Source organism: Anguilla rostrata, chromosome 1, assembly GCF_018555375.3.
Source record: "Anguilla rostrata isolate EN2019 chromosome 1, ASM1855537v3, whole genome shotgun sequence".
Lineage (NCBI taxonomy): Eukaryota > Metazoa > Chordata > Actinopteri > Anguilliformes > Anguillidae > Anguilla > Anguilla rostrata.
The window spans coordinates 14,453,491-14,467,540 of record NC_057933.1 but is presented as its reverse complement, the minus strand read 5'-3'; the positions used below and the strand labels follow the sequence as shown (position 1 = coordinate 14,467,540).

Sequence of the window (14,050 nt, the reverse complement as noted above, 5' to 3'; positions counted from 1 at the left end):
TCAAAAATGAACAGTGACAGACATTCAGCTCTCAGCAATTCAGATGGGGGAGATCTGTGGTATTCAGAAGCATTCCTCATAATATTCAGCATAAACAAATCATTAGCCGGGGTGTAGTCAGTGCTAGGCTACAATCTCAATAGACACATTCAGACCCAGAGGTGATTTTGTCTTACATCCTCCAGTTTCCTGTTTTATTCACCTCAACTCTAAATGCATTCCATTTCTCTTTGGTCCCCTCTCCAGTCTCCTTCAGAGTGATTTGGCAGGGAGTATATCATAGCTATAACAAGAATGTAGAGAAATCCCAAATAAATCTTATTTCTTCTGTTATATGAAAAGTGCCATTTGCCAATGGTAAAATGTGATTGGTCGACAGAAAGATGTGACCCTCTGATCTGTTCATCAAAAAACAGGCCATTTCTATGGAAACATGAAAAATCTGCATCAATGTAATAACATCACACGTACATTTATTTGTTACATGCTTAAACCATAAATTAACCATAAAAAGGTATTGGGACAGTAACACAATTTTTTTGGTTTGCCTCTGTACTCCAGCACAATGGATTTGAAATAAAACAATGAATATGAGGTTAGTGCAGACTGTCTGTTTTAATTTGAGGGTATTTTCATATTGGGCGATCCATGTAGGAATTACAACCCTTTCTATACATTGCCGTGTCTCCCCCCCCCCCATTTTAGGGGAGCAAAAGCAATTGGACAAATTAGCATAATCTCATATAGTCATTGTATTTAGTATTTGGTTGGAAATCCTCTCCATTCAATGACTGTCTCAAGTCTGTGACCAATAGACATCACCAGACGCTGGGGATCTTCCCTGGTGATCCTCTGCTAGGCCTGTACTGCAGCCACCTCCAGTCCCTGTTTGATTCTGCGGCATTTAGCCTTCAGTCCTGTCTTCAGCAAGTCAAACGCATGTTCAATTGGATTCAGGACAGGTGATTGACTTGGCCAGTCAAGAACATTTCACTTTTTTGCCTGGAAAAACTCTTTGATTGCTTTAGCAGTACGTTCAAGGACAAGGTGCTACAAGGTCAAGCACTATCCAATGAGTTTTGAGGCATTTGTTTGCATCTGAGCAGATGTTTCTCTACGCTTAACGACTCATCTTCCAGCTGCAATCAGCAGTCACATCATCAATAAAAACAACTGAGCCAGTTCCAGTGGCAGCCATACATGCCCAAGCCATAATTGTACCTCTACTATGTTGCAGAGATGAGGCAGAGTGCTTTGGATCATGAGCAGTTCCTTTCTTCACACATTCCCCATTCCATCACTTTGGTAGAAATTAATATTAGTCTCATCTGTCCATAAGACTTTGTTCCAAAACTCTAGTTTTTTCAATATACTTTCTAGGAATCTCTAACCTGGCCTTTACCAGTGGTTGGCATCATGTGGCGAACTCACTACGGTTATGCTGGAGTAGTTTCTTTATGGTAGTCTTTGCCACGTCTAGTCCTACATCCTGAAGAGTGTTCTTGCTCTGACAGTTGAAAACGTGTTTTTCTTTAAAACTGAAAGTATTCTTTGGTCATCCACTATAGCGGTCCTTCATGGTGTCAGGTCGTTTACTATTGCTGAGCTCACCAATGTGTTCTTGCTTCTGAACAATATAATCTGTGTATAAAAACGGCAGTAATTCCTACATGGAACACCCAATATGGACGTAAGTACCCTCAAATGAAAAGCTGAGGGTCTGCCTCAGATTTATTTTTATTTCAAATCCAATGTGCTGGAGCGCAGAACCAAAACAACAAAAATTGTTTCACTGTCCCAGTACTTTTGCATTTAACTGTACGTTTTGCATTTTGCATTTAACTGTACGTTTTGCATTTAACTGTACGTTTCCTGTGCAAGCTATTGATCAAGTTAATTGCTTGGATTGGATTTTGAAAACACAGCTGTATGCAAGGCTTTAAGAGTTAGTTACATGGGAAATCATTATTCTGAATTCTGTCATTTTACGTTGCTGACCCTGTACTCTGAAATGCAAACATTTTTCCACACCTTCCTACCACAAGATTAGATGAGATATGGTACCTGTATATGCACCTGGAAACACATCATCAATTTTGTCCAGTAGTCTTATCAAACTATGCTTCAAAACCCAAACACTGCAATATTGTAACCTCCATTTTCAAGTCTGTAATTCATATGGCAGAAAATACTGAATTTTTTTGAAGGAGCATAAAAATAAAAATAATTAAATTGCTGACAGTTCTGCACTTTATCTAGTTCTTTTGAATTAAAATGTTATTACCCCTAAATAAATTTCACATTGTGAGCATTCAGCACAGCATCACCTGATTAGTAAATTGACCAGGAATTTTAACATTATAAAATCAAGATGGAAGATATAATTGAGAAATATTGCAAGACTGCGGCAAATATGTGGATCCTGCTATAACACACTCAAGGCCAGCATTTCAAGTCACACAGGTCTTTAAGCTGAACATAAAGTTGCCATTTTTCCTTGCATGATTAACATATTTTTCTACAGCGCTGCTCTGCTGAACCATATATAAAATAAATGAAAACTTCCCTTGAGTGGCTTACCTCTTCACAAGCAACAATGGTTTAATGGAGGAAAACCTATATGTTTAAACAGTTTCAATCAATGCCTTGCTCATATACAAGTCACAAAAGGCTTTGTGTTGACAGCTTTGTAATGTTGCAAGTTGTAATGAGTTTCCACCTCATTGTTCAGGGCCTATTTCACGTGCTTTAAGCAAGCAATGAGTGTAATTGCTGTCTCCAGATGTTTTCAAAATCTCTTTCAAAATCAAGACTCCAAGCCGAGACCAATTAAAGAGATTATGTCTCGAGCCCAGAGGAAAACTAAAGTGTTGTATATGAATGCAGTGATTGCATTTGACAAGGTCACCAGACACCATACAACAGTGCACGACCTTAACAGAAAATCTCTTTTAGTGCTCAAATGCCTATTAGACTAATATTGCTTTCTTACTATCCTTACCTTACTTCATACTTACTTATTGAACATTTTCTATAGTTTATCCTGCCATGCCACGCGCAACGCGTTGCTTGCCTTTTTGAAAATACAAAATTCAGGGCGGGGTCATGTTGAAATACAAGTTTGAATAAAACTGTTCATACCAGGCACATCGACCTTCCTCTTCTGGTGCGAACTAGAGTTCACGTTTTTTGATCAACGAGTAGTTGTATATTTTCCAGTTCAATAGTGAACGTATCAACTGGTATTTACAACAAAAACAAACAAACAAACAAACAAACAAACAAACAAATAAATAAATAAATAAATAAATAAATAAATAAATAAAATAAAACAATAATAAAAAAGAACACATTTCAACTGTTATTGTGCCGTCATCAAAGCCAAAGTTATTAAGCACCTGCTCCGGGAATGGTAATTATATTATTAGCGTTGCTTTAGGGAAGCAACAAAGTATCAAGGTTGGGCGATGCAAAGCGTTCAATCCATCCGGTGGTGTGATGTTATGAACTTTGAAGTCGTGAACTTTTATGTCTTAAACATTTTCGGTTATTTAAAGTTTAAGTGCAAAACGTTCCAAAACTAACATTAAAGCTAACATAAAATAATTAACCCGTCTCTTTCAGACAGCACGGCCAGGCTATTTTGCTCATAAGCGTGTGCGACGTAGGCTAGGCTACGCGACGTAACCTATTCTGACGAGCTTTTTTGTGCAAACAGAACGTGACATGAGGCAGGTAGCCTGTGAAAACAACTGGATAGCCCAGATTTAAGTGTCGTGAACAAAGCGGTGTTTTAATAAGCACAGTTTCCAAGAAATTCTCCGTGAGAGACAAGTGGTTGTTTTCGGTCTGCACTGCATATTTACTTTGCCTCATTTTTTTTTGCTAGGCCTACAGAAAAATTTAATTGCCAATTTGCATAAAAATAATTAGCATTAATATGCTGTCTTTTTCACCACTGGTAAACACACAGAGAAGTCGTGGCTGACTTCAACCCTGACAGGATTTGCTGGGTCACAGGCCTACAGCAGTCGCTCATGCCTTACCGCAGGGATCCCTAGAATGCTTAAGGTAGGGTAACGTGCAGTTCAAGTCCATCGAAGGTGTCCAATGAAACCAAGTCACTCAATGCTATTATCTTTCAATGGGTCTGGGTGACGTTATGAAAACATGCTGAAACCAAAGATGGAAACCCCCCGGTTAACGGACTGTTTTTGTGGCCAGGCGTTTGGAAAAATCAAACCTGAAAGCTATTTCCGTATCTGTGCCCAGGTCAGACTTTGCCACAATTACCTCAACACCTGTGAGTTAGCGAGAAGGCCGAAAGGCCTGCACTACTGTGGACAATAATTTGTAGCCTATTTCTGTAGCCTACGCAGTTGCATTAACGCCAGACCCACTGTGGACAATTTATTGTCCTGTCATATGTGCGTTCATAAAGCCTGGATTGGCATAGGTGTAGGCTACTTGTGAAATATTCTCATGTTGTAGCCTACCATAAATATATAGCCTGCTAGTAACGTTTCTTTAAACATACAAAATCAGTGGGGTGTTGTCTGTGCGTAACCTACAAATTCACTATAGCGCATAATTAAAATATATATGGCTAGCCTACATTTCGATTGTCCAAATGGACTCACAGAATCCGGGATAAATAGTCCACAAAGTGTGCCAGAATTTTATGTCTGTTCTGGAAATCCCGTGTAGCCTACGTCTCATTCAGAGGAACTTTAAATACTCCGGTAAATCATTATACCTACGTATTGCTTTATAAAATAGATTATGACTTACGGGCGAGGAGTAGGCCTAGCCATAAATAGGTTTTCGCTTGGCTGCATAATTACATTTTAGCCAGAGCAATACAAAGAAATATCTTTTTTTAATAGTAGGCTTCATTGTTTTAACTATCACAGATATGTAGCCTAGTCGATAGATTTGCCAAATTCAGAGGGTTTATTCCATTGCAATTTGCGTGGCTGTCGGATGAGCATTACTACGGTTTTAATCAGCTAACAGGATAGTAAAATGATCGTGTAGTTTTCAATATAAACTGTACACCGACAAAACAAATTTAGGATTCGATTAAGCTATTACAATGTGTTACGCAGTGAGTATTTTGCAGCTAATTAGGCTGCTATTATTATACCGACGACTGTTTGCATGTTCGTTTTTTAATTAATCGCTTATTTTAAAAATGGTTTTCAAATAAGAGGATATACGCCGTCATTCCAAATATATTTCGTCGCCATTATGCAACAGAATCAGCAATTAGTCCATGCGCATGTGCCATAATGGCATCTGAAAGTTGTTTGCGACAGATTTGCTACGAACTTTTTGTAGACAAATAGGCAACATTTAAACGACACTGATTTCTTCTTTAACAATTCTGTTTGCTACGCGAAAGTCGCCTAATCCTAGTTTTAAATCGTAACCCTAGAAGGGATCGCTTTTTTATCGGGCTAAGCGCACTAATGCTGCGGTTTTGGGGAGTTTTTGAATTAATCAACACGTTTCTTAAGTGCTGAATCCAATAAAATATATCTAAGTCTCCAATAGTGAAACAGAATAGCTTTCTCAAAGTAGAAAATTACTATGACATTTTCAAAAACTTAATTTAAAATTGTTTTTACTGAAAATGTTAAAGAATATTAATGATTTACTTACCTCAGTCGCCTTATAGTATTCATTATACAGTATCGCATAAAATATGGGAAAGGAAACGTGCTTGCTTCCATCGAAGCAACCTTTTTTGTCCGTTTTAACGTTAATTGCAAGCGGTTGAACTGAGAGTCGTAAATCAAGCACTATCGAGTAGAGAAATGTCTATATAACTCATAATTAAGGGACCTTGTATTGTTGGCAACAGAGGCGGGTTAGACCACCCAAGTAACCATTTCCTCCGAGGTTTCTTGAAACAGACAATGAGGGACAACTTGAGGCTTGCCACGCTCTGAAGAACATGAATGAAAACTTTTAGAGGAACTTCCCCCCCCCCAGAAAACTTGTCAAGAAAGAGAATGTGTACTAGGCATACCATCAACCTTTCTTAAGTTGTATTTTCCAGTAATGGTTCCAGGAAACATTATGTTCAATGTCCTTTAAATTTGTAAAAATTTACAGATAGAAAAACCTCCGTTAAAGATGACTTCAGAAAGCTACCCTCATAAACGTTTTTTAAAAACACGCACTTGAATATAGAGTCCGCACATAAAAGAAAGTTCTACAAGAATAGAAATTTTCACCTGTTTTTTTAAATAGTTAAGCAGTTATTCAAATCAACAGACATGCAAGACTTCGGCCAGACTGACTACCACATTTGTTTAGGTAAATGGTGTTTAAGCTATATAATTAAGCTATTGGGGGGTTTCCTATTTACAAATAGGACAGTTCATGGAGTGTTTAATATCCATGTTTCTACATGCTGCTGTTGTTATTTGTATTACTTTTTTATTAATTATTTGTATTACTTTTTTATTATTTGGTGAACATTAGATTTTGCTTAGTATGAATAGTATAGCCTGATAAGTCATGCCTGTCCTAATGTATGCACAGGTGCATTGACCTAGTATTAGAGTGTCCCTTCTGAAAATCTTTACCAAAAATAGGTATAATAGCCAGAGCACATGAATAACACAGCTACGGGGTGATATAATGCATGCAGCAAAAGCAGGCTGTGAAGGCATTTTTGATTCACTTAATTTTTCTCAATGGCATCCTGCCATTATTAATTCCAGAAGATCAACCTGGTGGAATGTGAATGATAAAGAATCTGTAAGTTGCCATGAAAGTCATTACACAGGGAAAGCTCTCTGAATTCTGTTGCAAGCGATGAATAGTTATTTAGGCACAATGCAAAACATAGTAACCTGTCCTATGCAAAGCATGCCTTAGGTGCAAAAGCATACACTTCAGAAGAAAAATATTGTATAAAATCTACTTCTACAACCCTCCCATAGTACAGTAAGTTTATTTGTAAACATACAACACAGGCAGGATGAAGATCCTTGTGAATGATATCCACTTGTGCAAAAACAAGTTTTATCATGGGCTCACGATAATGCATTATAGTAGCATGCTGACATTTTTTGTCCATTTAGGCAAAACATAATTTTTCTTGCTAGAGGACAACAAACTGTCTATTTGATTAATATCTATTACCTGTTACTGTTAGTACTGACTACAGTAAGAATCTCTATATTAGTGAGCTATAGATATTTGTATTTATCTAAAATGATCGAATACAGACTGCAGGCATAGCCTTGTTCTGTTACTACATTTAGCCAGCCAGCTATCTTGCACATAGATGTTGCACACAGTTACATTAACTGGGTGCCTTGATAATAAGGATCCCAACATGATTCTATTTAAGGTTAAGGTTGTACGTAAAATGAATTTGAAATCGAATCAAAGGCCCACAAGGACGCGAAGGCTCTTTATGACACTTAAAGCAGCAGTCTGTTATTAATTTCTTTGTTGGGTCAACTTATATTTTTTCTTCAGTATCCGATATTCTATATTGCTAGTCTTCATGGAAACAAAAATAGAATGGATTTTAAAACCTGTCGTTTGTTCGAGAGGGACTGTTTCTGTCAATAAACCAACCTCTAAAAGATATTGTGTTGTTTATTTTGAATAAAAGTTTTTTTGGGCAAATAAGCTACAATCTCTTTTCCCACTTTGTAAAGGTTACTGTAGATATTGTACATGGGTGGTAACTAATGCAAATATCTGATATTTGGTGGATAACAGAAATAGGACCTTAGTTACCATAATAACAGCCTCTACAAACTCTGAAGGATAATGCTGTTGTCTAAAATGTACAGTAGTGTCAGGTATATCAGACCTGCATTGAACACAGTATACATGGCAGATTGTAAAAAATAAAATAAAGTAGTTGAGATTAAAATCCCCTTTGTTAAAGTCCTTACAAAACCAAAAAAAAGTTTACATGTAAAATTCAACAATACAATTAGAGTACCAACAATAGACTCATCTTAAGTATTACACAAAATTTTTAGTGCACTCATGAATCAGTCATTGACAGGTTAATATCTAACAAAAAAAGCAGGCATTACATTTATTTTTCTTGCTTTGAAATGATTATTAAAGGAAATTTACAGTTTCTCTGAAGCCAAAATATGCATCTAAAAAGTATACTTGACTTAAAAAAAATACTGGATACTGTGAGGTGCTGCTGTTGTGAATATCAATATGATATATATTATATGAATAAAGATTAGGCTACAGTTCTTCTTTCAGAGTGCAATAGCAGTGTCCAACAAAAGAGGGTCTCATCTGTGTTTGGAATGAATTTCACTAAGAAAGAAAGATGTGGCATTCAAAATAAAAGGCAACCCTAAATTCAAGTTTAGAATAAGGCATCAAGGGCTTTCAGCAAAAAGCCATGTTTGGTGGAAAATCCTTTTGAAAACAGAGAAGCTATTTATATAATACGACATACTATATTACAAAATATGAATTGTGAAGTAATAAGGAGAATCTTCTAAGTCAATGGAAAATATCAGTTTTACATGAGAGTCACTTAAAGGTCATGTGCACTTCTTAATTATAATTCACACTTTTCTATTATAAATGCTCTATTTTGAATGACAAAAAGGCATTTGATTATAAAGTGGAAAGCATGCAACATATCAATATCAAAGAGCTCCAGCCCAGAAATCTTTCACAATTATTTCCATGGTAACACGTTGACACAAATCCTTCTTAACCATATTTCACATGAAAACATGCATGCTGTGTATTTATTCAGGTTAGTGGAGAAGTAAATTCACATTTGTCTCATTGGTTGTTCTGTCAAAGTTCCTCAGTCTGAAATTGTTGCATTGTTCACATTTCATCAGAGCAGTTTTGGATTCTGAAGTGATGGAATCATTGATCAACAATCTTACCAATGTTACGACTGCATTAATTTTATTTCCTTTGCCAGTTGAGAATTTCAGTGAAGACGAAGAATAACACATTCTGAGTACATATACAGACAAGTGTTTTCCTGTCTTTAACAAGTGACCCACTCCTCGCTTCAAATTTAAAACGGAAATGTTCCTGTTGAGTCACTGAATGTCCCATTGAACAGGCCTTTGTTCTCAGTTCCTATGGCTTTTTAACCCACATCCTGGTGCTGGAAGGTGTTCTTTATTTGTCTCCTAGGCCTGGGTTTGTTCTGTAACTGGTTATGTCAAAGTTGAGAAAATGCACAATCAGTAGACCAAGTAGCCTTCCTCAAATTTGGGAGCTGGGGCTTTTCAGCAGTTTCTTCAGTCTATACATTATGGTATTTACACATCTTCACCAAAAATGTTTGGCTGAATTATGACAAACACTTTTCAGTTAAATTATGATATTTGCATTTTATATGAATACGTCAAGCAGTTTCTGAAAAGTCTGACCACCCCCCACCCCTTCACATACATACACAAACACACAAACACACACACACACACGCACGCACGCACGCACGCACGCAAACACACACACAGCTTAACAGATAAAAAGTGGGATGTGTCCCCAAACAAGCATTTCTGCAATAACAGGTTACATAAGTTCTATGGGTGATTATCATCATCACTCTCAGTCAGCGCAAATCTCAAACTGATGTGGTCTAGCCTGACTCCAGGTAAGTTGGGCTGTTTTGTGACCCATACTTAATCAATTCAGTTTTGTCAGGAAGCTCCTTTTTTCATATGATTGGCAGTGTGCACAATTCCAAGTTAAATAATTAAGTAAGAACTGACAGACAACTTGGCCTCAAGTTGAATAAAAGTAGTAAACAGTTGAACCAAAATAAGCTATGTTGACTGGGTACTATACCAATACATTGTGGTTTTGTGCTTGGCTGTCATTCACCGATGAAGTCCACATTGGTGAGGCTGTTGGATTTGTAAATGGAAATGGACTGCATTTATATAGCACTTTTATCCAAAGCGCTTTACAATTGATGCCTCTCATTCACCAGAGCAGTTAGGGGTTAGGTGTTTTGCTCAGGGACAGTTCAACACGCCCAGGTCGAGGATCGAACCGGCAACCCTCCGACTGCCAGACAACCGCTCTTACCTCCTGACCTATGTTGCCCCACCTGGGGTTGAGTGGATTTAAACCGGCCCAGGTTAGGTCAAAAAGGAAAATTGACATCTTTTTTAATTTGCCATTCAACCCAGGGCTGAGCATCTCCAATTCCCCCTAGAATTCGGAATGGCCAGTTGTCTGCAACCACAGCCACGTTCATGCTGTGAACCACACTGCCGATTTGGGAGATAACTGTCCACGGTTATCCTCCAAAATCACATGATGTCACCGACTGCTTATTTTCACACTGCAGACTACAGCTAAGCTCACACAGAGTGGAGTCAGAGGAAGACCTTCCATCTGCAGCTTTCGCATGCAGTCACAGGCACCCAGTCAGCTTAGATATTTAGCTATCAATGCGGAGCCCGAAACGACGGAACCCTCCCGTATTCAGGGCGAGGTAATCACCAGTTTTGTGTGACCCTATGGAGCTACTGGCCGCAGTCAGCACTGACATGGTCCAGATTTGAGGCTGTGAGGCTAATCACAGTGTGGTGCTTTAACTGAGTGGAAACTTGACATCTTTGGGTGTCAGCAGAGCAGGTAAATACTGTATCTGTAGTATTTGCCTGAAAAGCAGACAGTGCATACAAATGTGTTCAAAGTTCACTAACTTATCCACTGATAATAAAATATGTGCCATTTGAGAGAGACTGCAGGAGACAGAGAATGTGTAACAGAAAGCAATTAAGAAAAGTAGCACATCTTTTCATTTGGATTTTATTTGAATAGTGACCGCATGTGTTGAGAAGACTGCAACATCACACAGAAAATGAATCTTTTGTTTATGGTTCTTAAAAGATGCTTTTCTGAGGACATCGCTGGACATCTTTGACAAAAATTCCCTCAGCTAATACACTACATTAAAATTAATTCTTAGAGCAACAGCACTTTTATTAAAGATTACATTAAAGTACTGTTCTGAGCAGTAATCAAATGCCTAACTTAGATTTCACAAATATGCAAAACAGTACAGGGACTGAGAAAAGGGCTGGCCTGGGGCACTTTGTGAACACTGGATTTTACCCCCATAGTATTCGATGCAATGTAAATACATGCCCCGAATATGTCCCAAGAGAACACTTAGATACAGTACATTTTAATACAGGAACCTGTTAGACCTTTAGGTGCTCCCCGTGGACTGTGGTAATGTCATACGACAGTAAGGTGTAGTTTGAGTCCCTATTTGTAGTCTGAGATTGCTGAGAGGGATGTTTTAATGTCACAACAGTAATGCACATCTCTCATTAGCACCATGAATTCATTTGGAATCCTTTTTAGAAGAAAGGTTGTTGTACTGAAGCTGTCCCGCCAGTTCGTTTTGCTCTCCGCTGGATGAAAGTTAAGCTCTGTAGGTATTCTTCAGTCTGTTCCCCACCTCTACCAAAATTCATAATAGCTTTCATTTATTTAGCCATTTTTAAATGTCACATACTTTTTCCTTCATCCTGAAAAGGCACAACCCAAGTGGTGCAGTATACTATACCTGTCCTACAACGGCTCATTGTCAAACTGAGCAGAGGGCCGCCTGGCTCCTCTGTACCCTATAGTCTGGAACCTACAGTTACTTTCAAGTTTTTTAAATTTTTTATTTCCTTTTTGCACAAAATACACTAATTGTTTTGTATGTATATGGATACAGCTATGGATATATGCTGGATCATGGACCATTGGAAGTTGGGTTAGAGAAAAATTAGTCTGTGGGCAGTTCTGAAGTCCTAACTTTGGGATTAGGTACACAATTTATTTACAGCTGCCAACATGAGGAAAATGGTTGAGAATATGTTTACAGTGTATCTAATTCAAATGGAGTAGAATGGAAATTCCCTGCTTTAAATGCCAAAACCGCAGTAACAGCATGGACAACTGTGGGCAGGCAGACCGGTGGGAAGTGAGGGGCCAGAGTAGAGTACCTGTGGTACAAAAACGGAAAAGTGGTGCCCTCCAGGGTGCCCTCTATAGGTACTTCACCACATAATGAGAACAGCAATACGCAGCAAAATTCAAATATTACACAAATTATGAATCATGTCACGTTCCATTGTGTTAATGTTATTTTGCCCTATTTTCCATACGAACACAATGCAGCGTTTTTAATTTCGCTTAATATCAGCCCAGCCCTAGCAAGTGTGTTTCCATAGTTTCCATAGTTACAGCTGATTGGAGCAATGGCTGTTATAGGGGGATAGTTTTGAATGAAAATTATATTAAATGTAATTTTTGAAGAATAGTCAGGTAATAAGCACATGTGCAACCTCTGGAGCCCTAATTTTGCTTTACAAGCTGCTATGGAGATATGTGAAGTGTATTTTCATTATTTAAACCACAAACTCCTGAATGTCCCTATACCAGCCATTTTAAATCTGGCACATTCTAAGTAACTAAAATATCCATCATTGCAAACAGAAACTGCCTGGGTCAATTTTTAACACATGCCAATACTGAAATAATTTTTTTTTTTCTAAAAACCCAGAAATTGACCTGTACATTTAAGTAGACTATTCATTTAATAGAATATTTCCATTAATCAAAATAAATAAAATACAATTAGTAAGGCTGAGAACGAAGCTGACTAACTACTTAAATAAAACTGAATGTCTAAAAAAAATCACTATTTTCTTGGCCTTTTGTGATTTTGATGCTGCTGGTTCCCAAAATTGCCAGACCCCTGACACCTGCAGTAATAATGCTTAAGACTGCATTTAACAGCACCAGAATCATACAGATGCCAGCAGTATTAATTGGGGCTATCATCATTTGCCACCATTGTGTAGCGTATTGCTCAAACCCATTCTAGAGATGCATTTATACCTGAGATGCGGCAGTTATATTTATTTACTGAAGAAGTGCTTAATGGTCTGAATTGGGGAGAGGGGAATCTGAATTGGAACAGAGAGGTGATAGGATCAGTCAGGAAAAAGATACTTTATGTACTTATCAGGGAATGTTGGTCTTGGATCATAAATGCCTTTCTTGTGTTCATAAACATTACAAGCTACCTTACTCTAAAATGATGTATGTTGTATCTGTTAGAGTACATCCATAGTATATCCAAAAATATCTGTACCCTCATAAGATGTCTTGGGAAAATAGGCTAGGCTATGGATATATGTGTGTGTCTGCGCCTGTGTGTGTGTGTGTGTGTGTGTGTGTGTTTGTGTGTGTGAAGAACTCAAATGACTGATGGCCATTTCCAAGTATCTACCTCATTGTCTACCATACAATACATTTAGCCTTTCGTCTCCTTAAATGCCATAATTCCCATGTGTGGTATTAACAACATAGCTAATTAAACTGCTCCCTCTTGCAACGAGCAAATCACTGTCCATCAGCGTGGGCTTCTGCATTAAGTGAACGATTACAACCAGCTCCACTGCTTTGTGTACTTCACATCAGATCAAAACAACGTGAATGGTCCAGTGTATCTGGTTTGTTTTTCGGTGTGTTTTGGTTAATTGTGTTGCCTCTCTAAAGTAAGCATGCAAACAATGACTCAGTGGAAAATAATCTGTACCTACTTGTGTGGATGATCACATTGTGGTCACACTTATGCACTCTTCGTACCAGCAGGGTCCATTGGGTTCATTATGGGTCAATGAGTTTCCTCCTAACTGTGTGCTTACGTCAACATAGGACCACTCATAGCACCACATTACTGACAACGAAAAACAAAGGAAAAGTAACGGCTGTGGATTTGTGGACGTCATCCCATTTGTTCCCATTTAGTTGAAACCACGGAAGAAGAGGATGATAGGGTCCTGGGGAAGAAAGCATCATTTCAGTGACGACACGGAAGGATGACTGCATGCCGAGGGAGCCAAACCATTCCACTGCATCACACAGCATGAAGCCAGCAGGAAGACACCCATGGACGCTAGACAAAGAGTGACCAGCAACACTTGAGTTACCAGTGGGACACTCAATCTTACGTTGGGACCTCAGAGGAGACCCCACTGTGGTCCTGCAG

At 38.2% G+C, this 14,050-nt stretch overlaps 1 protein-coding gene across 2 annotated transcripts in view; it reads right to left on the bottom strand.

Annotated features, from left to right (window-relative positions):
• LOC135248793 (protein phosphatase 1A) overlaps positions 1 to 14,050 on the bottom strand; it is a 62,716-nt gene that overhangs the window by 27,776 nt on the left and 20,890 nt on the right. Inside the window, exon 6 of one of the 2 annotated variants that reach the window (XM_064323738.1) lies at positions 10,790 to 13,841. The exons of the other annotated variant lie outside the window; for it this stretch is intronic. Within the exon in view, the coding sequence (XP_064179808.1) occupies positions 13,806 to 13,841 (36 nt within the window). The 3' untranslated portion in view covers positions 10,790 to 13,805. Of the gene's footprint in view, positions 1 to 10,789; positions 13,842 to 14,050 lie in introns of those variants that run through there. 2 annotated transcript variants of the gene reach the window in all.